Source organism: Bos indicus, chromosome 23, assembly GCF_029378745.1.
Source record: "Bos indicus isolate NIAB-ARS_2022 breed Sahiwal x Tharparkar chromosome 23, NIAB-ARS_B.indTharparkar_mat_pri_1.0, whole genome shotgun sequence".
Lineage (NCBI taxonomy): Eukaryota > Metazoa > Chordata > Mammalia > Artiodactyla > Bovidae > Bos > Bos indicus.
The window spans coordinates 50,576,040-50,599,264 of NC_091782.1; the positions used below are offsets into that span (position 1 = coordinate 50,576,040).

General features: G+C 50.6%; 1 protein-coding gene across 4 annotated transcripts in view; it reads right to left on the minus strand.

Moving 5' to 3' along the window:
* Nucleotides 1–17,332, minus strand: part of LY86 (lymphocyte antigen 86) — a 44,234-nt gene extending 26,902 nt beyond the window's left edge. The window contains exons 1-2 of one of the 4 annotated variants that reach the window (XM_019986308.2): nt 17,189–17,332; nt 16,225–16,374 (exon numbers count right to left, since the gene is read on the minus strand). In XM_019986308.2, coding sequence (XP_019841867.2) covers nt 16,225–16,351 — 127 coding nt within the window. In that variant the 5' untranslated portion in view covers nt 16,352–16,374; nt 17,189–17,332. Of the gene's footprint in view, nt 1–16,224; nt 16,443–16,665; nt 16,816–17,188 lie in introns of those variants that run through there. The other 3 variants (XM_070778456.1, XR_011563523.1, XM_019986307.2) reach the window with 3 other exon arrangements.
* Between the last annotated feature and the right edge of the window lie 5,893 nt (nt 17,333–23,225).

Sequence of the window (23,225 nt, forward strand, 5' to 3'; positions counted from 1 at the left end):
TTCCTGGACCAACACAATCCTATTATATTTTCCTCCTGTTTAGAGGATTAAATATACTTTTGCTAAAAATATAAAAAGAGTTCTGTTAGAAGATGGCAAACTGAAATGAAAAATAAGATGGGAAAGCTGACTTCAGACTGATAAATGAGAGCCGTGCACCTGCTGAATACCCACAGCCTTCTTACTCCCACCGGGCTGCACACAAGTTCAGGGCTGCCCGTGAGCTGATCAAAGTAAAGTCTCAGGCAGGCCTGACTCAACACCTCACCCGTCTCCTTCGCGCCACGGCTGGAACCATTTGGATACCGTTCAGCCTTTTCTTGCCATCTGCTCTTGTGTTTTCGGAACATAGCGTTTAAAAACCGTTTCTGTATGGAAACATTACCAGACAAAACTGGTGAAACGAGAGAAATGCGCTACCTTTGCCCAGGCTTAAGCCTCAGAAAAACGGAAAGAAAAGTCCTGGGCTAGGAAGTTTTTTCTGAGATAAGGAGACGTAAATAATAGATGCTCACAACAGTTTGTAACTGTGAAAAACTGGAAGCAACCTAAATATCTATTGGAAGGAGAATGTATATAATTGTAGTCTATGCACAAATGATATGTTCTACAGCTGTGAAAGTGAATTCACCAAAGCTACACATACTAGCTATCTCTTGGAATAATGCAATACATCGATTTCAAAATAAACTGTAACTCAACTGTCATTAATTCCATACATTTTAGGTTACACGTTTCTATGTTGTCACACTGCATGCCTACAATACTATTTTGTATCCTCTCTGCAGACCCTTAAATGCTGTATTTTCTGTGCTGGTGACGGCCTTCAGCACCACGCTGAACGGAAGCGGTGACGGTAGGCACTCCCATTTGCCTGATTCTTGGTTTTAAAGAGAATGCTTCCCACGTTTCACCATTCAATGGGACGCTCGCTGTAGAACAGCATTTTAGGTGCATTTCTTTAAAGAGCAGGGAGCTGATTTTCAAAATCCAAGCTGGCAGAGCCTCAAAAAATTAAAAATAGAACTACCATATGATTTAGCAATTCTGCTTCTGGGAGTACATCCAAAGGAAACACAAACGCGAACTTGGAAAAGAGATCTGTACCACCATGTTCACAGCAGCATCACCGACTAGAGTCCAGACATGGAAGCATCATAAATGTCCACCGGTGGACAAAGGGATAAAAAGGTGTGATTATATATATACATATAAAGTCAGCCATTAAAAACTGTGAGATAATGTTTGTTGTTTTAAGCGGCTAAATTTTAGGGTAATTCATTATGCGACAATAAGAAACAAATGCATTCTTATTTCAAATTAGATATTTTTATCATCCTCACATTCATTGCTTATTTAAATTTGTCAGTTCTTTCGTCCCAGTCCATCTTGCAATTCAGAACTTATTTCTGGGATCATTTTACTTCTTTCTGAAGTGTTCCTTAGAAAGTTCCATTACTGAGAGTTTTTTAGTGGCAAACTCTAGATTTTGTTTGTCCAAAAGAGTCTTTAATTCCCTCTAGTTTTGGCATGATAGTTACCTAAAGACAGAAGTCAAGGTTGATTGCTGTTTTTTCTTCTGAGTATACTGATGTTGCTATATTAAAATCTGCTATCACTCTAAATAAAATTTCTTGCTATGTAATTTTTCTTTCTCCTTACACCAATTACTTTTTTTTTCCTTTGTTAACTTGCGATTTTATTCCAGTGGGTCTAGTTTTGGTATTCTATTTATGAATCCCACATGGAATTTGTGTGCAGTGAATTTGGTGGTTTAGGTCTTTCATTAATTCTAGAAAATTCCAGTATTTTTCTTCAGAAATTGCATTTTCCCTGTTTTTTCTATTTTGTGTTGTAGCTGAAGCTTGTATCTCTTTATCTCTCTGTGATGCATTTTGAATAATATCACCGCCCTTTTGTCCAGTTCATTAGTTCTCTCTAAGTTAGTGACACGCGGCATCTTTGCTGTGACAGGCAGGATTCTCTCTTTTTTAAGTGGCATTCAGGACCTAGTTCCCTGAGCAGAGACCGAGCCTGCACGGGCATCACAGCATCTTAGCCACTGGTCACCAGGGGGGTCCCTCTCTCTAGGCCATTTTTAAATCTGTGTTCTAACCTAGCCCTGAGGCTTTGTATTTCAACAATTAAATATTTTAAGGGCTTCTGTTTGATTCTTTGTCAAATCTTTCAGGTTTTTTTTTTTTTTTTGACGTTCTGTTTTTCCTTTCTCGTGTTTTAGATTCTCTCTTTCACTTCTTTAAACAAATCAGGTGTTCTCTCTTCTACAGTCTGTATTTCACATTTTCCAAATCTAATGTATTCGGGGCAGAATTCTGCGTTTTGTTTTTCTGCTGCCTTTGCCTTATGGTGGTTTATTTCCTTGTGGTCTTAAATTTTGGACTGTAAGCTGAATCTTCAGAAATCGTGTGAAAGTTAAATTGAGAGTAGGTGTTCCTCTGGAGAAAATTGACATTTTCTTCTGCCAACACGTCTCAGGTATTCCCCGGTGAGGCCCACTTTAATGTGATTTCTAGATTTGGGATCACCTGGATCATGAAGGGACTCCACACTTGAGCCTCAAAACTGTGTTGATATCAGGTATGGAGCTCCTGGTTCTCAGAGAAGCGTTATTTCCTCCAGAGGCCGCACAGAGTCCGGTAAGTTCCTTTGTTTCTCATCCACTGTTTATTGGGGCTGTCACTCTCGGCAGGTCCTGGCTTCACGACGGGATCAAGTCCCATTTTGCGCCGCACAGGCCGCAGTGACCAGACGTGCACACAGCTGCTGAAGCTGTGTTCTGGCTCGTGGAGACCAACTCAGGGCCTGAGCCAGACACAACCTCAGTGCCCTCTGCACCCTGCGTTTGTGCTTTCTTTCCATTCTGGCTCCCAGAGATCTCCCGTTCTTTCAGGCAAGCTCAGCTATGTGTATAGAAAGATCTGTGTCACATTTTAGCCACAGATTTTATAGCAAGACAGTTTTCCATCCTGTGGAGGCCGCAGCGTGCCCGTTCCAGGGTGCGCTGGTCATTTTTTATGGGCTGTCTTGGTCTCTCTCACCAGTGTCCTGTTTATGGATGCTTTTGTGTATGGGAGGGATTTCAATGCACAAGGACACTGTAGCAGGGCATTTATTCTCTCCAAAGTCTTCCTGAAAGTTCCATGGCTCTGCCTGAGGGCTTTCTCTGGGTGTGGGAGTGAGTTTGTTCTGTACACAGTCAGGCCAGACGTGCTGGGGAAACAACGTACCCAGGAACCACCATGACACACGGAAGTGGCCAGACTAACACTCCAGTTCCCTCTCCCTTCAGATCTGACCACCCCAGGCACGTCTCTCGGGTCTCCCAGGAGCCCCAGAAGGACTGGGCTTCAGCTGCCCACAGTGGTCACCTGATCGGCTTCCTTTTCTTCCCTGACTCACTTCTTCACTCTCTTTTGGTTCTTCCAAGAATCATTTCTCAAATAAATTTGCACTTGATTCCTTGTGTCACTGGTCATTTCTCAGGAAACCCTATAACTTAAACCTACTCCACTAATTTGTAATGACTGTTGATGACGTATATGGTGCTAAATGCTGTGGACTCAAAGATGACAGCAAAGAAATAGTTTTATCTTCAGAGTCCTTCATATTCAGGCCTCCTGCTTTCTTGCCCTTTTGTAAAGGAAATACACATTTTAGTGATGACTGTAGGTGGCAAGAAACAGTTCAACAGATTTGGGCCAAAATCTACCTAGCAATGTCAGGTGTTGGGGTGCTGACGGAAATAGCATGACCTGGACATGCTTGAACACTGGGTTCCTGGGCTAGCAAGGACACTCTGAATTGAGTAGGTGGATTCCTTACTTTGGCGGCTTTGCATTAGTGGTAAAGGATCTGCCTGCCAATGCAGGAGATGCAAGAAACATGGGTTTAATCCCTGGGTTGGGAAGATCCCCTAGAGGAGGAAATGACAACCCACTTCCATATTCTTGCCTGGGAAATCCCACAGACAGATGAGCCTGGCGGGCTACAGTCCATAGAGTCGCGAAAGAGTCGGACATGCCTGAGCGCACACACACACACACACACACACCCCTAAGTTACGTATTTGTAATTCTTGGGGATTCATGTGGTGATATCACTTTGATACAGAGGATAGAGATGGTAAAACTGAACAGTAAGATGCTTTTTTTTTTAGATGTTCTGCATCCAGGAAGGGAAAGCCTTCAGGACGAGGCATCTAAAAAAAAAGGTGTGACCAGACTAACATCTCCTCTCTCTACAGCAGAGGCTGTAAATTGCTAGAGCCTGATTTACCCCAAGCTCTCAGAGCTGTGTCGCTGCCCTTCACGAGGTTAAGGAACACCTAGGCCAGCTGCCATGTTCATAAATCAGGAGGCGGTGCTTCTCAATTAGGAGCTTTTCTTTCGAAAAAGGAGAAGGTTGGGTGTCTTAGGTCTCCAAATCCCTCCTGGAGATCAAATGGAGCGGAACAGTAGTTTCCTCCTTGAGATGAGATGACCTCTAGTCCTTGCAACTTTTACTGTGTGTTGCAACTGACCCCCTTCCTTCACAACTTGCCTTTTCCATGAAGGTGTTTGAGCATCTGACTCGGGCTCTGGAGCGGGTGAGACGTAAGGCAATGACGAGTCAGGCAGGAAGGGAACAGTGGTCTCTGCTCTCTGGCTTCTCCGTCACTGCCTTCCTGAAGGTCTGCTCCCCCAGGAAGGCGGCGTCCCTGAGACCCTGGGAATCAGCAGCATTTGCACAGGCGCCTCCTGCTCCTTGTTTTGGCGACTGGCTCTAAAACCTCAGACACGATTGGACACGATACTTGCTGTTCAGCCGCTGCTTCAAATAAACCAAGAGCCACTGGCAATGCTCTGTCCTCCTCCGGGATTTTTTTTTTTTTGAAATGTGCATATTCACTGACACAAGAATTGCTCTTTCGTTTAGTTAAAACCGAAGCTAAGTGTGAGGCAGAAAAGCTGTGCTCCCCGGGAGAGGATCTCCCTGCCCATTCTCCATCCGGCTTGGATTCCAGCGGCTCCGTGCCGGCCAGACTGGAGTATTGATGCCAGAGAACCAGGCCTCCAGTGCTGTGCTCCCAGAATAGGCACCATCCAGGCTCTAGACCTGAGCCTGCCGATCCCGGGGGACGCAGGTGGGACTTGGGCATCGTCCTTGATGCCAGAAGCTGGCTGCTCTCAGCAAGCTTTTGTACACATGGAGAAGGGACCAGAAGAAGCCGGCTGCTGGCATCAAGCTGTGGGCTTCGGGGTCCGAGTCACCTGTCCCATTTCCATCATTGTCCTCTGTGACGGTCATCTGCTTCCTAAGTACTGCTAGAACCCTCGACGGGGCTCATACCACAGGAGAAGGCAGCTTTCCTCCTAAACAAGCATCGCCTTCACTGTTCTCTGGAACCATGTCACTTCTATGTACAGTTGGCAGTGATAGAACTTTTATGGAACTAAATGGTCCTCTCAGTATTGTAAATGAGCCCCCTCAAGTCTTGCAGACACAGAGGGTCTTGTTTTGCCTGGGCCTGGCAGGAAGGGATGTGGGCACATGGCTTTCAGAGAAGGCCTGCCTAGAAAGAGGATCGGGGGTGTGAGTAGGAAGGAGAGGGTCTGGTCGCAGTGTAGGTGCCATCCTTGATCTGAGATCAGGTGCGTTTCACACCCTGGTGTTCACGGAGGAGACAGGAGGCAGGGCTGCCCAGGAGGGTTCGGGGGCGGAGCGGCGGCCACGCCACGGAGGAGACAGGAGGCAGGGCTGCCCAGGAGGGTTCGGGGGCGGAGCGGCGGCCACGCTGCTCCGTGGCTTGTGGTCAGAACACGCTACTTCCCTGGCTCCGAGTTTCCTCTTCTGGACGAGGAGACGCTTGGAATGAAGCCCTGGGGTTCTGTCTGGCCAGAACATTTCCAAGTTCTGTAAGAGGTCCCCTGTCTGCCCCGTGCCTGCTGGGTGCGGGCGTGGGGGTGGAAGGATGCTGACCCCTCCCCATATGCCTGCAGAGCACCAGGTTGTGGAGAAATAGGTCGTCATGGACAGACCCTGGCTGCCAGGCTCCTTTCAAGGCCAAGTAACATCCAGGACCACAGTAGACGGCCACAAGGCCCCGGTCAGGGACGGATGCCTGAGCCCCACAGAGCGTGAGGCCGAGCCCAGCAGCTGCTCTAGGAACCCCGCCCAGGCTGGAGCGTGCCTCCTTCCACTCCGCCTGCAGCTTCACAGCCTCTGCAGACCGCAGTCGGAGAGACCAAGTCCTCTGTGCTGGCCTTGGAGCTGAAAAAGACTGCGAGCCGATGCCGGGGGTGGGCAGCTGCAATGCCTTCTCTGACCGGGAGGGGGCAGGTGGGCGGGGGCCGCCAGGGACTTGCTCCCTTCTGCGGACTCGGGTGCCACCAGGCAGATTCTGGGACCAGGAAGAAAGGCAGTGCCCACCGTGCGGGGCTCCTGAAGACGTCACCTCCGGGGATTCTGCCGTTCAGAGTCACTTCTCAGGCCTGTCTGGGTGAGGCAGCCTGAGCACAGACGAGAAGGAAGTTGCGTCACATCACAAACCCTGGATGGGCATGAAGCCTTGTTCTTAGTTCTTTGGGGATCCAGAACGTTTCCACCAGTTTGCATAGGCTAGAGAGAACCACGGGATTTGTTTCTATCTTTGTAAGTAGGTAGGAGTGAAGACAAAGCATCGTGAATAAGCCAGGAAAAAAACATGTGTGTGTGTGTATATATATAAAATGTGTATAAATATATATATATGAACACAAGGGCTTGGAAAAAATTAAAACAGAAGGATTGATCAGCTCAAGTGGTCTTATGTAAAAATTGGACTGAAAGCTGGACGAGAGTCAAACCAGCATCAGCAAACACAAAGTAAAAAGATAACCCAGTGCTATGTTCTAAGAGAATAAGTTTGCTAAATATGTTAAGGTGAGCCTCAGCTGTGCAGAAGATAAAATCCGTTGTGGCTGCTAAATGATCCCCTCACTGTATTTCTGACATTAGGGTGGTGGGTGTATGTTTCCAGCAATGCTGACAGGCCAGGTTGATGCATAATGATGGTACGGTGGCTTCACAATGACCCAGAGAAACACGCATCAGTGGCCGGAGAAGCAGCAGGACATAGGGAGCCCTGAGACAGGAAGGGGCTGAAAGGTCTTCAGGATGTAATAGGTCAAGTTCAAGTGCAGAGATGTCAACTTGCTGGCTGACCAGGCCCAGGATCAATTGATTGGTAACTTAAAACCTTTGTTCTGGCTAGTCTGAATGACAGGCTTTATGTTTGGTCTGGAACATATCCTTGGAAAATACTGACCTAGTTATTGCTATAACTGGGCTTTCCTCGTGGCTCAGATGGTAAAGAATCTACCTGCAATGCGGGAGACCTGGGTTCGATCTCTGGGTCGGGAAGATCCCCTGGAGAAAGGATTGGCTACCCACTCCAGTATTCAAGCCTGGAGAATTCCATGGATGGGGAGCCTGGTGGGCTTACAGTCCGTGGGGTCGCAAAGAGTTGGACATAACTGAGTGACTAACACTTTCACACTTCCATTGCTATAACTCCAAAAAAAGTAAGAATACAAGGAAGAATAAATATCGGTGTAGAGATGATTAAGTAAAATCCACAGTAGAGATGCTTGGATGGCATCACGGACTCAATAGACATGAGTTTGAGGAAGCTCCGGGAGATGGTGAAGGACAGGGAAGTTGGGTGTGCTGCAGTCCATGGGGTTGCAAAGAGTTGGACATGACCGAGTGACTGAACAACCAATATCTTGACACTAGTTTAAGAAAAGGGTCCTAGTAAGTGAACAGTCACTGTGATAACCTGTGCTTACTTTGTATGATTTTAAAGATTTTAAAGCATTTAAGCAAATTGGTTGTATTTGTTTACCTGCTTAAGACAATTCTACTAGTAAGTTTGCGACCCATGGATGTATGCCTGTGATAAAACCAATTTTTTAAATTTACAAAGCTTTGGTTATGCAAACAGAGTTTAATTGTTTAAAGGGATATTTCAATAGAACACAGTGGCGGTTTAGTTGCTACAACTGTGTGGAACTCGTGACCTCAAGCACTGTGGCCAGGCTCCTCTGTCCATGGAATTCTCCAGGCAAGAATACTGCAGTGGGTTGCCATTTCCTTCTCTAGGGGATCTTCCTGACCCAGGGATCAAACCCTCATCTCTTTCACTGCAGGCGGATTCTTTATTGACTGAACCACCAGGAAAACCTCTTAATAGAATTGAACACTAAAACACAGAGAAGACCCCCAAATAGAAAGGCCGCAGCTATGGGAAAGGATGCTAAGGGTGAACAGCTGAAGGGAGCCCTGATCGTGCTCCTCTGGATTTCTCCTGGGGCTCACGCAGCACCCACCCAGCCAGAGGAGAGATGCCAGGCCGCACTCAGGGGAGCCTGCTGCCCTCACTGTGCTCGCAGCAGCCAGGGTGAACCTGAACTGACTTCACTGTGGCCCCCGGCAGCAGGGTGAACCCCCCACTGACCTCACTGTGCTCCCGGGAGCAGGGTTAACCCCCCACTGGAGGCTTGGATTTCTCTTGAGAAACCTATATGCAGGTCAGGAAGCAATAGTTAGAACTGGACATGGAACAACAGACTGGTTCCAAATAGGAAAAGGAGTACGTCAAGGCTGTATGTTGACACCCTGCTTATTTAACTTCTATGCAGAGTACATCATGAGAAACGCTGGGCTGGAAGAAGCACAAGCTGGAATCAAGATTGCCGGGAGAAATACCAATAATCTCAGATATGCAGATGACACCACCCTTATGGCAGAAAGTGAAGAGGAACTAAAAAGCCTCTTGATGAAAGTGAAAGAGGACAGTGGAAAAGTTGGCTTAAAGCTCAACATTCAGAAAACGAAGATCATGGCATCTGGTCCCATCACTTTATAGGAAATAGATGGGGAAAGAGTGGAAACAGTGTCAGACTTTAGTTTTGGGGGCTCCAAAATCACTGCAGATGGTGATTGCAGCCATGAAATTAAAAGATGCTTACTCCTTGAAAGGAAAGTTATGACCAGCCTAGATAGCATATTGAAAAGCAGAGACATTACTTTGCCAACAAAGGTCTGTCTAGTAAAGGCTATGGTTTTTCCAGTGGTCATGTATGGATGTGAGAGTTGGACTGTGAAGAAGGCTGAGCGTGGAAGAATTGATGCTTTTGAACTGTGGTGTTGGAGAAGACTCTTGAGAGTCCCTTGGACTGCAAAGAGATCCAACTAGTCCATTCTAAAGGAGGTCAGTCCTGGGTGCTCATTGGAAGGACTGATGCTAAAGCTGAAACTCCAGTACTTTGGCCACCTCATGCGAAGAGCTGACTCATTGGAAAAGACTCTGATGCTGGGAGGGATTGGGGGCAGGAGAAGAAAGGGATGACAGAGGATGAGATAGCTGGATGGCATCACCAACTTGATGGACATGAGTTTGAGTGAACTCCGGGAGTTGGTGATGGACAGGGAGGCCTGGCGTGCTGCGATTCATGGGGTCGCAAAGAATCGAACACGACTTGAGCGATTGAACTGAGCTGAACTGAGGCTTGGAAGCAGCGTCTTACGGGCCCCGGATCTTTTTCTTCCTCTTTCTGGCCATTGGCTGGTTACCGCCCCCCACCCCTTTCTGTTCCGGAGGCAGAGAGGCTCTGCGGGGGAAACTGGCGCAGACTCTCAAGAAGGCGCGGAGGCACAGCTCAGCCTTGTTGGGTCCCTCGCAAGGAGGTGGGTCCTTCACAGTGCCAGCTTGCCCTTTGCCTGCTGCACAGGAAGGCCCCCGCCCCCGGGGCTGCACCCAGATCCCAGATGGACGTGCTTGGTCCCTGGAGGACCGCAGAGGGCTCCCGAGATGCTCACTCGGCTACTCTACATCCTAGAGGGAAGTCCTGGAGCATCACACGGCTTCCCAGAGAAGGAACCAAGCCAGATGGCACACAGTTCCTGGGCGGGTGGCCCTTTTCTTTCAGTTAACCTCCTCTCCCGAACCGTTGTTTGGGGTTGAGGTTTGGAGGGGAGCACCTGTTCCCCACCTGTATACACGTCTCTTACTTTTTCTGACCCTCCTCTTTGTCTGGTTGATGTCAAGGCATGTTAACTGACAACACTAGGATCTACACTCAAGGCTGTTGTCAGAAAATACAACTGCTCTCCAACTCTTACCAAAAACCCCATCACAGCAGTAACAGCAGCAATGACCACAATGACATTCACGGATGCAGTGAGTCCTGGACCGCGTGTAACTCACTCGTTCCTATGGGCACCCAACTTCCCCTTGAGCAACTCAGACCTGCAAGGGCCACACTCAGAGAAGCTTCCACTGCAGCCCTTTGCAAAATCATCTCCAGTTGCATTTTGGTGACGAGCCCTTGGTCCACGCTGAGGGCACCAGGCATGAGTCACTGTGGCTTTGCCTGTGGAAATGCTGTCCAGGGTAACATCTACGCTACAGAGAAGTTCCTCACGGCTTATCCCAGGGTCAGGAAAAGCTGGACATCTCCTTAAAAACTGGTTTGATTTTGTAAACGGTGTAATGTTAGTTGCTCAGTCATGTCCAGCTCCTTGCAACCCCATGGATGTAGCCTTCCAGATTCCTCTGTCCATGGGATTTCCCAGGCAAGAATACTGGAGTGGGTTGTCATTCCATTCTCCTGGGGATCTTTCTGACCTAGGGATTGAACCCAGGTCTCCCATATTGCAGGCAGATTCTTGACTGTCTGAGCCACCAGGGAAGTCCCAACTTCTAGGAAGCTTGTGGTCAAATATACCCATAGTGACTGTGAAGTATCTCACAAGTCATCAGCAGCAAAGACTTACTGAGCGCTTAGTATATGCTCATCACATTTCACCTGATTCTCACACGGCCCTGAGATGCTGATAAGATTCTTATCCCTAGTGCAGTGGGCTGGAGAATGGTTCCCAAAGATATCCATGTCTCCATCCCCAGGATCTGTGAGTCTTCCCTCAGGTAGCACAGAGGACTGTGCAGAACTGACTGTGCTAAGGATCCTGAGACTGTGAGATCGTCCTAATCTCAGGGCGCCTCCCAAGAGGGAGGCCGAGGGAGACAGGACACGGAAGAAGGAAGGGATGTGACCGTGGACGCCAGACGCTGTGCTGCTGGCTTTGGAAATGCAGGAAGGGGCTGTGAGCCAGGGATGCAGACGCTGGAAGAGGCGAGGACAGTCTCCTTCCCTGGGGAGTTCGAGGGAGGGTCCTCTTGGACCCAGCAAAACTGACTTTGGACTCCTGGCCTCCAAAACTCTCAGGATTTAAGAATTCTTTAAAGCCGCTAAGTGTCAAGTGGTACCTTGTTACCGCCACCGCAAGAAACTCACATACCCTCTTGACTATCACCGGAGAGGAAGCAGGATTGCCCAGGGGCTGGAGTGAGGTTTGCGGACTCCAGACCGCAAGCTCTTAGGCCTCACGCAGCCTCCCCTGTTGTAAGTTTCCCGACCTCCCTGCCCCCACGTGCTGGCTTCGTTATTCCCCTCCCGGCTCTGTTTCCCCCAATCTCTGGTTCATCTTCTCATCACCTGCACTCTCGTGATCCACCTCTCGTCTTTATGTGACAGAAGCAGAAATAACCTCACTGGTGGACGTCTGGGCAGGTATGCGAGGGGGGGCCCTGGGTTTTTTCTAGCCCTGGAAACTGCCCTAGGATTTAACAGAAGAAAGGCCCCCTGACTGCTTTAATTCCCCCTTTTGCTTTTGTAAAGACTGTCACCCTCTTCTCTGCGGCAGCACCAGCATTTGGATGGAGCAGGACTTCTGCTTTTTCAGACACTTCTGCTCACTTCCTGGTCTAAGGCCAGCGCCCAGTAACTGCTTGTGAAGTTCCTTCTTTCACCTTGAGGATTTTTATATTGTTCAGAACAGTTTTTAGCCTATGATCTCCCCTTCCCACTGAGATTATAAAACGAGCAGAGAAGGGGGAAAGGAAGCGCTAAACCCGGAAGACAGCGAATCCTTGATTGCTGATTCTTCCACATCCGTGGACGATCATGATGTGAACACACCTGTACAGGGATTCCAGGAGCCCGCTGTGCCCAAAGACATCTAAAGCCCAGGCCTGGATGCAGCATCACAGCACAGTCTTTACAGGCCTCACTGGTGGGATACCTTGAGAGTCTGTCCTGCAGCGAATGCAGTAGCTAAGGGGGCTTCTCCATCGGGGAGGGGGGTGCAGCCATTCGGTCCCCCACAGCTCGATAGCTGGCAAGATAGGAGGGAGACCCATCTCTGGGGGAGCTCCCAGGACACCACTTTCCTCTCTGCTGACCCCAGTGTACATCAAAGTCTCCCTCTGACATTAAGGATGTTGAAATGATGCTAATGTAGGCTCCCAGAAATTCCTTCCTGGATTATTGGTTTTTTTTTTTTTTCTCTTGCTGCACCATGCATCATAGAGGATCTTAGCTCCCAGACCAGGGATTGAACCTATGCCCTCTGTGTGGAGTCCTGTCCCAAGGTCACAGGACAAACATCTCTGGAACTGACCGAACCCATAGCAACTGCTGCCGTGGGCCTCCGGCCAGTGGCCAGTTCCCTGACTCCATATTAGGTAAAATTTCTACCCTGTTAGCCACCCTCTACCATCTTAACCCACCACCTAATGCCACCCTTTCCAGTAGGAATTTTTTCTGTTTTGAGGCTATAAACATTGGCTACTAGCCCTTGAAAGGGTTGGCTCTCCCTGGAGCCAGCCCGCTGTTCTAAGAGCGTCTCCCACTCTAATAAACTTTATTCTCCTTTCATCCTGCCTGGAGATTCTTTTCCAACCCCCACACAGGTCATGACGTGTTGGTGATCATGACACATATCTGTATCTGTCCTAGAAAGAGACTTGTTACACGGTGTAGGCTCGTGTGATGATGGAACCTGAGATGTTCAGAGTCTGCCATCTGTGAGCCGGAGCCCCAGGAAGGCCGCTGGTGTGGCCTGAAGGCCTGAGACCCAGGGTGGAGACACTGCAGGTGGGAGATGGGCACCCCAGCCTCACAGTCAGGCAGAGAGTGAGTACTCCCTGCCCCCACCTTTGTGCGGGCGTCAGGCCTCACAGGTTGGGAGCTGCCCGCCCGCACCGGGAGGACCATCTGCTTTACTCAGTCCACCGCACCAGCACTCATCTCCTCTGGAAACCTCTCAGAGACACCCCGGACATGATGTTTAACCAGCCATCGGAGCATCCCGGGCCCTGGCTGCACTGGCACATTAAAGTCACCCATCACCCCTGGGCTCTGCTCACCCTTCCCGCCTCATCGCTCACCCTCCCCCGTGTCCCAGCCCTTCCCCAGCCCCTGAGGCTAAACCTGCTCCCCAGCTTTCACTCACATGGTCCTCGGCCTAAATGCTCCTTCCCGCTCCCACCCCTACGCCATTTGCCTTCTGACAACATTCTAGACGCCAGTTGATTCAGAGTGGCCTGGAATCAATGCATTTTAACTCCACAGATATTTGCTTAATGCCTGTCCTGTGCCCCTGGAGGGCATCACTCTGCCGCTGCCACCTGGTGGCGTCAGAAAAGTTATCTGACGTCACTCACCCTCAGTTTGTTGCTGTTTCACTGCTCATCATGTCTGATGCAAGGTTTCATCCCTGGTTCCGGGAGATCCCCTGGAGAAGGGCATGGCAACCCACTCCAGTATTCTCAGGCTTCCCTGGTGGCTCAGATGGTAAAGAATCTGCCCACAATGCGGGAGACCTGGGTTCGATCCCTGGGTTGGAAGATCCCCTGGAGGAGGGCATGGCAACCCACTCCAGGATTCTTGCCTGGAGAATCCCATGGACAGAGGAGCCTGGCGGGCTACAGTCCATGGGGTGGCAAAGAGTCAGACATGACTGAAGTGACTTAGCATGCACCCTCAGTTTACACATCTGTAAATAAAAATAACGCTTAGAAAGTACTTAGTGTGACGCCTAACACATGTGCCCTTTATGAACATGAGATGCTGTAATCACTGTTCTCATCATCCCACATGGTTGAACTCAAGCTTGAGGACAGGTTCCCTGGTGGCTTAGACTCAGCCTCACCCTCTCCAGCCATCATCGCATCCCTGCCGTCTCCAGTCCAGCCCTTCCCACGAGGCGTTCACCCTGTTGCTCGGCCCCTCCTCCCGCTGCTCTTGGACTAGAACTGCGTCTCCCTCATTTCTTCCACTGAGTGCTTAGAGCAAGGCTGTGACCAGCACTCATTGACTCCACAGAGCAGCCGCCTCTTCAGAGGGAGGGGTTCTGCCCAGGCTGCAGCGACATGATCCGTTTCCCTGGAGCATCTGCTCCTGGCAGCGGCAGGAGAGGTGGTTGCCAGGCTTGGACACAGGCTGCAGGCTGGTCTGAGGGGTGGACCAGCCATGGCAACCATTTGTGGGAGGGTGAACTGGAAAAACAAATCCTGAGCGGTGCATTCATCTCAAGCTTTGCTTCTCATCCTGCCCTGAAGATGAACAGATGCCAGCAGAAAGCATCCCATCCCCAAGGGAAGAGCAAGAGGAAGGCGATGAACACTTCCAGCACCCAGTCTTTCCTTCTCTTCTACATTAAACAAAATTTGTGCGTGTGTGTGTGTGTGTGTGTGTGTATTTCAATCTTCGATGTTCCCTCTTTTTAAGAGTCAAGTCTGGACATCTGTGAGGCACTCCTTGCGTGCCAGTCGTAGGGCCCAGCTTCTGCTCAGTGTAACATTGATGACCCTCGTTGGCATATTGTGGGGCCGGCTTGGGTACTTAAAGGGCATCTGCTTTCCACTGCCTACAATCTGAGCAGCATTTTGCCCCCTGTCTACCGCCAAGATGTCATGTTTCACAAGGTCATGACTTCGTGAGCCAGTCCCTCTCATCTTCATTCAACAATGCAATCCTGAGACTGGGCTCATTTCTCCCCACTCAGGCCCCTTTATGAACTGAACGTGTGTATCTGTGCTCAGCCACCCAGTCCTGTCTGGTTCCTTGCGACCCCATGGACTGCAGCCTGCCAGGCTCCCCTGTCCGTGGGATTTCCCAGGCAAGGCTCCTGGAGTGGGTTGCCACTTGTTCCTCCAGGGGATCTTCCTGGATGGGTGGGCCTTAATCCGCTATGACTGATGTCCTCATGAGAATGGACACAGACACACGAGGGACATGTGGGCACAGAACAAAGAGCAGGTGAAGACAGGAGGAGGAGGAGGCCACCTGCAAGACCAGGAGCAACGAGTCCTGCTGGCACCTTGGTCTTGCAAGACTTGCAGCCTCTACTGTTGAAGCCCCTCGGCCCGTGGTGTTTTGATGGCCCCAGAAAACAAACATACCCTCCAAAGACTCGGCTCAGACCCTGATCACGGCAGCTCCCTGCGCTCTATTCACTAGGCTGCGTGCTGGTTGCTGTCTACGCTTGACCGGTGGGGTAACAGCCTTGGCTCATCCCTCTTATCATGTCCAGAGCTAGAGAAAACCGTGGCATTGGCAGCAGCCAGATAAGTGTTTGTTGAATGAATAAATGACGTTGCTGCTGTGAGAGGAGTTCTGGCAGCATCATCAGAAGGACAGGAGTCTTCTCCTTTGTCATAAACCATCTTTTCACTCGACTCACAAACAACGTAACCTGGAGAGGAGCCCCGGGTGAGCAGTTGGGGGAGGTCATGGAAACTTCACCACGATGGCATCACCGACTCGGTAGACATGAGTTTGAGCAAGCTCCGGGAGTTCATGATGGACAGGAAAGCCTGGTGCGCTTCTGTCCACAGGGTTGCAGAGTTGGACACGACTGAGCGACTGAACTGAACAGATGGAAGCTTCTCTTCCTGATCCTGAACTGGCAAGGTTTCATGACTTGGTAGACTCACCGGTCAGTCTGCTCTTTTTCAGGCTCTGTGAGGTTAGTGATTGTATGCGTGGTAGCCCACTAGGACCCTCTGTCCATGGAATTCTCCAGGCAAGAATACTGGAGTGGGTAGCCACCTCTCTTCTCTGACCCAGGGATCGAACCCAGGTCTTCCGCATTGCAGGCAGATCTTCCTCTCCCTTCTGATCTAGAGAGTCACTGTGCTTTTCCGGCCCTCTGGTCGTGCTCTCCAGGTCTCTCCCGCCAGACAGCTTCTCTGCCCAGGGCTTCCTGTGCTCCACACCTACCCATTCATCCGCTGTCTCCCTGCCCTTCCCCCACCCCCATAAAGCGCTTGAGCATCTCACACGTATGGGCCTTGCCTTCCCCGTAAACAGAAACCGACGTTCAGAAAGCACTTACCGCAGCTCTGGTAGAGCACTTGCAGATTCCCGTTCCTGCAGGCCGTGTGCGTGGGCCAGGCCTCCCCGCCAGCTCTCCGGGGAGACAGCAGAGTCCAGATGAGGAGGGCAGCTGCGAACCCTTTCATGGCGCGGAGACCCTGTGTGTGACCTGCACGATAACAGGGCCCAATAAACAGTGTCGTCCATGTGCTTCCTCCCCCCTTATCAAGCAGTGACATGATCAGTTTCACTTCTCCTATTTTATGCTCCTGGGGAACCACTGTGAGAAGCAAAAGGCCGTTGGTGGTAATTTAGTCTCTAAGCGGTGTCCAACTCATTGCGACCCCAGGGATTTGGATAACCCACCAGGCTCCTCTATCCATGGGATTCTCCAGGCAAGAATACTGGAGTGGGTTGCCATTTCCTTCTCCAGGGGATCCTCCCCACCCAGGGATCGAACCTCAGTCTCCTGCATTGCAGGCAGTGTTCAGATTCTTTACTGAGCCACCAGGGAAGTCCAAAGGCAGCTAGCAGGGGCCTTTGAATGCAGTTCCCTGAACCTTTGGAGCTTGAATCAACAGGCGAGGCTAGTCTAGGTCTGGGGTGGGGGATGTTTGACTTTCTGTTCTCAAAGAGAAGGGGCAGCAAGTAACACGTGACCTTTTGGCTGGGCCCGCAAACAGCCTTCCTTATAACCCCGCCCCCCTTGAAGCCCCGCCCCCCTTGTAGCCCCGCCCTCCACACAGCTCTCCCTTTGTTATAAGCGGCCCCTCTTTGCAGCCTTGCCCACATATAGACCCACCCTCCCTGGAACCCCGCCCCCAGGTAGAGCAGTGAACTCAGGAGAGCGAAACCACAGGCCTCTACGTGTTTTCCATCACTGGCATACTGTCCCAAGGGGGCTCTGATGTGGGTTATGAACTGGGGGTCTGGCCTTTGCGGGGCTGCAGAAGGACCTCTGAGGTCTGGAATGAGGCTCTTACCCTGTTGGCACTTCGCTCTGGCTTCCACTCCAGGATTCAGACTTCAGCTGGGGGAGCAGGGCTGTGTCCTTGGGGGCAGCTGCTGTGGTCTCTGGAGAGGAGATGCAGGCAAGAGCCCTGAGAAGTGAGCTGGGTTCTGTTTCTGGGCTCAGCTTAGTGGGAAGGACGGGGAGGGGTGGAGAAGTCAGGGCTTCCCTATGAAGCCTGGAGCCTGATGGTTCGGGTCAGTGGCAGGGTTACTGATGTCACCTCCCTCTTCTTATTCAAAGCCAAGAGTCTCTCTCCCTGTTCCCCATCCTCCATCGTCCTGAATTGTGACAGCAAAGCTTCTCACCCCTGGTCCCCAGCCCAACCCCAGCTCCTCCTTAGCTTAAGGGAACCAGAGTCAGGGCTGGGGCCAGCAGATTTTAGAAGCTGCAGAGAACACTATTTCCCCTGGGAGGAAAAGCATTTCTCTGAATACATTGAGTAAATTGACTATTTCTGCTGATGGCTTAAATAAGAATTGAAGTAACTTCAAAACTTCTTTTTTCGCAGTAAGTGGAACTTAATTACCAGTGAAATAAGTTGACTTAATTGAAGGATACTTTGGATTTCTTGGGAGATGAAAGGGTGTGGTCATTTGGGGACTGGTTTTTTTGTTTGTTAGTTTTTTAGGTTCACTGATGTTGGTTTTCAACAGAGATGCTCAAAGTAGGATTCCTGGACCACAGCATCAACTTGCACCAAGAGCTTGTTAGAAATGTAAATTCTTCCACTGCTGCAGGCTGAGAACCCACTGAATCGGAAACTCCTGGGCGGGGCCAGCACTGTGTCTTAATAAGCCCATCAGGTGGGTCTGACACCTGTTCAAATTGAAGAACCACTGGCTTTTTGTGAAACCCAAGGGGAAATCTGAGCCCCAGAGGAGAGGAGAGGGGGGTAAACTTCTATGAGAAGAGACGAGGTCGCTCTGCAGGGTCCGAGTGGGCAGGAGGGCGTCGCGCTGTGAACAGAGTTGAGGTGAGAGCGCAAGGCCCTGAGAGAGCTGTGGGCCCTGGGAGCCCGCGATCAGCAGTGACTCCAGGACAGGGATGTGGAGACTTTCTCTAGGGACCTCTCAGGGCTCCTCGTTGAGACGGCTCTGAACAGCCAGGGTAAAGAGCAGCTGAGGCCACACCCCTCCACCCCTGGGAGCAGCCCCACCCACCAGGTGGAGGACCAGGAGAGGCGGGCAGGAGAGATGCCCCAAGAGCAGCCCCAAGAGCAGCCCCAAGAGGGAGGCCAGCTCATCTGAGGACTGGGCTGCAGACTTTTGTAAATCAAAGGACCTTGCCGTGAAAAAAGTCATCGTTCAGAGGCTGTTTTGACATCTAGGGGCTTTCCAGGTGGCGCAGTGGTAGAGAATCGGCCTGCCAACACAGGAAACACAGATTCAATTCCTGGAGAAGGAAGATCCCCTGGAGAAGGAAATGGCAACCTGCTCCAATATTCTTGCCTGAGGAGCCTGATGGGCTACCGTCCATGGGGTTGCAAAGAGTTGGACACGACTGAGTGACCAAGCGCACGCCTTGGCATCTAGAAATATTCAGTATGGACTACTGAGAGGCTCTGGAGGTGCGGTGGGTCTGGAGCAGCGGTTCTTGGACTTACGAGGGGGTCGGCCTCACTTGGAGGGCTCCTTCACACTGAGTTCCCAGTCCTCGAGTTCTGCGGTGGGGCTGAGGGCTTGCGTTTCTAACAAGTTCCCAGGGGAGGTCATGGTTGCTGGTCTGGGGGCCACAGTGTGAGAAGCTCTGCTCTAGGCCAGAGGACTTGATCTGTTGCAGAGTGTACGATTTGTTTAAAAACTCATCTAAGTTCCTAATAAAATGTTCTGTGCTAAATGACAGGCAATACTTTGTATAAAACGTAGCACATCTGTAAAAAGATGAGAAGTAGCCAGCCACTTGCTCTAAGGAGTCCTGCTTCCCGAGAACTAGGACTTGCCTGAAATCATCAGCTGTGGCTTGCCTGGTCCAGTCAAAGCATAGTGTGTTGAGTCCTTTAACCAGAAGCTTCATGAAGGCAGCCAAAGAATTCACTGAGAAGGTCCTGCTCCTCAGTATATTAAAATAATTATATATTAATTATCGGAGAGGGCGATGGCACCCCACTCCAGTACTCTTGCCTGGAAAATCCCATGGAAGGAGGAGCCTGGTAGGCTGCAGCCCATGTGGTTGTGAAGAGTCAGACACGACTGAGCGACTTCACTTTCACTTTTCAGTTTCATGCATTGGAGAAGGAAATGGCAACCACTCCAGTGTTCTTGCCTGGAGAATCCCAGGGATGGGGGGAGCCTCGTGGGCTGCCATCTCTGGGGTCACACAGAATCAGACACGACTGAAGCGACTTAGCAGCAGCATATATTAATTATAAAATAAAATTAGAGTCAGTTGTATCCTTATTTGAAAGATGATTGTGGGCCTGTGTGCTAAGTCGCTTCAATCCCATCTGACTCTTTGCTACCCTATAGGCTGAAGCCCGCCAGGCTCCTCTGTCCATGGGGTTCTCCAGGCGAGAATACTGGAGTGGGTTGCCATTTCCTTTTCCAGGGGATCTTCCCAACCCAGGGATTGAACCCACGCCTCTTATGTCTCCTGCACTGGGTGTGGGTTCTTTTCCACTATCACCTCCTGGGAAGCCCCGAAAGATGGTTCAGTTCAGTTCAATTCAGTTGCTGAGTCATGTCCGACTCTCTGTGATCCCATGGACTGCAGCATGCCAGGCCTCCCTGTCCATCACCAACTCCCGGAGCTTACTCAAACTCATGTCCATCAAGTTGGTGATGCCGTCCAAGCATCTCATCCTCTGTCCTTACGTGTATGTAACTATGTTACATGTATGTATTGTTATGTGCATGTAAATAGTATGTGTATGTAAATAGTGACTGAATATACCCCCAAGCTCTGGTGTTGACTTCGAGGCCCCGACCACGCCCTGCTGAAGTCACCGCACTGTTCTGTCCTGTTCAGATTTCCCTTCTACTCTTAAATAACTGTCTTCCTCCCCGTCGCCAGCTGCTTTCTTTCCACAGAGGTTCGCTTGGCGATGGTGGCTTTCTTTTCTTGCCCGGTAAGAATGTTCTCATCAGGGTGGCTGTCAGTGCCCGCGCTCTTAAGAAAACTCTGGTGTTTCAGGAGAGACTGTAAGGATGAGCGGGAGCCTGAGGGCAGGAGTCCAAAGACGGAAGTGGAGGAGGGCGACACCGCCCCACAGGAGAAGGGACAGCAGGTGACCGGGCTCTGAGTGCGAGGGAAGGGAGAGAGAGAAGGAGTCGGGGAGAGAGCCAGGCGGGAGCCGCTGACACGTGGCCTCTGGGGGCGGAGCAAGCGGCCGGCGGCAGGCGGAGGAGCCCAGGGTCGTCTCAGGACGGATTGGATGCTGGAGTTTTTGCTGCGGGGACTGGCTTCCTTGCCACCCCGTGACCCTCACAGGTTTCGTGGAGACTTAAACACTCCAGGAATGCATATGTGTGTGCACGCGTGTGTGTGTATGTGTGTGTGTGCATGTGTATGTGTGCATGTGTGCGCACTGAGGACAGGACAGGGGTTCACGCTCGGCGCACACAGCCCTTCTGCGGTGCGTGGATGGGGCTTCAGGCCAGCGTGAGCCATCAATATATTTCACGCGCCGACAGCCGGGCAACAGCTCTGACTACACAGGACTCTGTCTCCCACGCCAGCGCGTCTTCTGCATTCTGCAATGGTCCACTGCATCCGATGGTGGCTGCTCTCCGCTATTTGTGATACTAGGGGATAGTTCCCCTCCTGAGTGCTGCCACTCTGCTCCCTTCCTCTGTGGGCTGACCCTGGCCTCTGCCACCCCGCGGAGGGAGGGGACAGCTGTGATCTCCTCTCACTCTCGTCTTCCGGATTGAGTGCAACGGGAACAACAGCTCCTTGCCTGTGCAGATGGCAGGAAGCCGTGATACTTACTGTGTGACCCCATTTGGTGCCCCCCGCCCCCGCCACTTCAGGGCTGAGCCATGAGGTTTTGCTCTTTAACTGTTCTCACATCTACTGTTTGTCGTGTGGGTAACATGTGCATCTCACAGGGTTGGTGCCAGCCAGCGAGGGTCTTCAGTAGAGTCTTCCCACGGCCTCTTGGGCCTCTGAGAGATCCACCCCCAGGAGATCCCACCTTTTTTTAAAAAAATTAATACTTATATTTTTAGAGGAAAGCAGACTTGGGGAGAAGTGCTAACTGCCAGGTTCAAGAGTTTCTCAGTAATCTAGTTTGCAGACGTTTCTTTTCAGCCAAAGCCAGGCCCTGCATCCCATGGCAGGTGACTAAATGGATGGACATAAATATCTTCTCATTAGAAGAAATCTCTTCCCCACTAGAAATCGAAAACAGGACCTTGAGAGTTCAGAAGAGAGAGCCCACAGCTGGCCAGTGAGCCGCCCAGCCCTGAAGGGGTCTGATGAACGTTAGGCCCCTTTTCTGTCACCACTGGACGCTGCTGAAACCTAAGGGTCAGACCATCTCTCGGCAAGCCGCTTAATATTCACAAACTGAGCTCTTTGCTTTCACTTTGAAGCTTGGATGTGTCAGCTCCAATTGTAGGGTTATTGATGAATAAAGCGGGAAAAAGGCACTTTGTACTTTCCAGGCAAACCGTGCTTTCCACAGCTGTGGGCTCTGCTCACCTAGAATTTAATTGTGTTGGAAAGCCACCGCCCTGCGTTATCACTTCACACTCAAAAAGCTGGTCTTTCCTTTGTTCGAGCTTTTGAACCTTAAGATCGGAGACTCCCTGGCAGGGAGTCAAAGATGAAGTCACTTAAAAATAGTCTGTGCATCACCGGGCGGTTTCCTTGTGACTGCATGAGGGTCTCTCTTCCCGCTCAGGTCTGCCCACCGCCGCCTGGGATGGGGCTCCTCGGGGTCTCCTAAGATCCCCCGGCTGCTCCCAGATCCAGAGTCCTTCAGTGGGCCCCAGAACGTGGCCACAAGATTTGCCTGTGGTCTGGTCTCTTCTGCTCCAACCCCTGCTGGCCCAGCCCTCTCTCTGTCTCTATAGCAACCCTGCTCCCTCCTGAGCCAGTGTCTCCAGCCCGTCCTGTTACCTTGCACTGGATGAGCGTACCTCTTTCTCGCCTTCGTGCCTGAGCTCTGAAGGAAGCTGTGCCGCCCTGGCAACTCCCTCCAGAACAAGCTTGTGCACCTGAGGGCTGGTTCACAGCGCTGCTCCTGGCCACCACGTTGTTGACGTCAGAGTCCCTCATAGTACATTAGAAGGCTTTCTTCTTCCCTCCCTCCTCATCCTTTCTCCTTTCTCTTTCCCTCTTCTCCTCTTGCCTGTTGTACCCCTGCACAGGGCAGGTACTCGGTAAAACACTTTAGACTGAATGGATGAAGTACGGAGGATGGGTGTGACCCGATAAACTCGTCTTTTTGGCCTTGGAGACTGGACTTCTGGACTTCTGAGTCATCTCCCAGGTAGGGCAAAGCAAGAGCTCACCCTTGCCTGAGAGTCTGGGCTCCCCAAGAAGTTAAAGTGTGATGTCATTGTTTCTCAAAAATGCATCACAGTTTCTTTTTCTCTTCTCATTCTTAAATTAATACATCTTAATTGAAAGACTTTGGAGATAACCCTCCCCTGCAGGGAGATGGGGCAGGGAAGCTGGACAAAGAAGAAAAATCATCACCCATAATCTCAACATCCAGAGATAAGCCCTACTGACATTTTGTGAAATGCTCATTTGGTACTCACACACACAACCACACTGTGCAAACTGCACACACTGCAACACACTGCAGGATTCACGTGGGTCGTTCACAGTCCCTTCCATGACATGACTGTTAGTCACTGTATAGTATTCTACTGCACGGACTGATCATGATTTACTGAATCAGTTTATACTTCAGACATTTAGACTACTGTTAACAGCACAATAATGGGAGATGCTGCTATAGTGAATGTTCTTCTTCTATATTTTTGTGCCGCCATGATTACTTCCTCAGGGTAAATGCCTAAAAGTGAAATGCTTCATGAAAAGAATCACCAGACTTT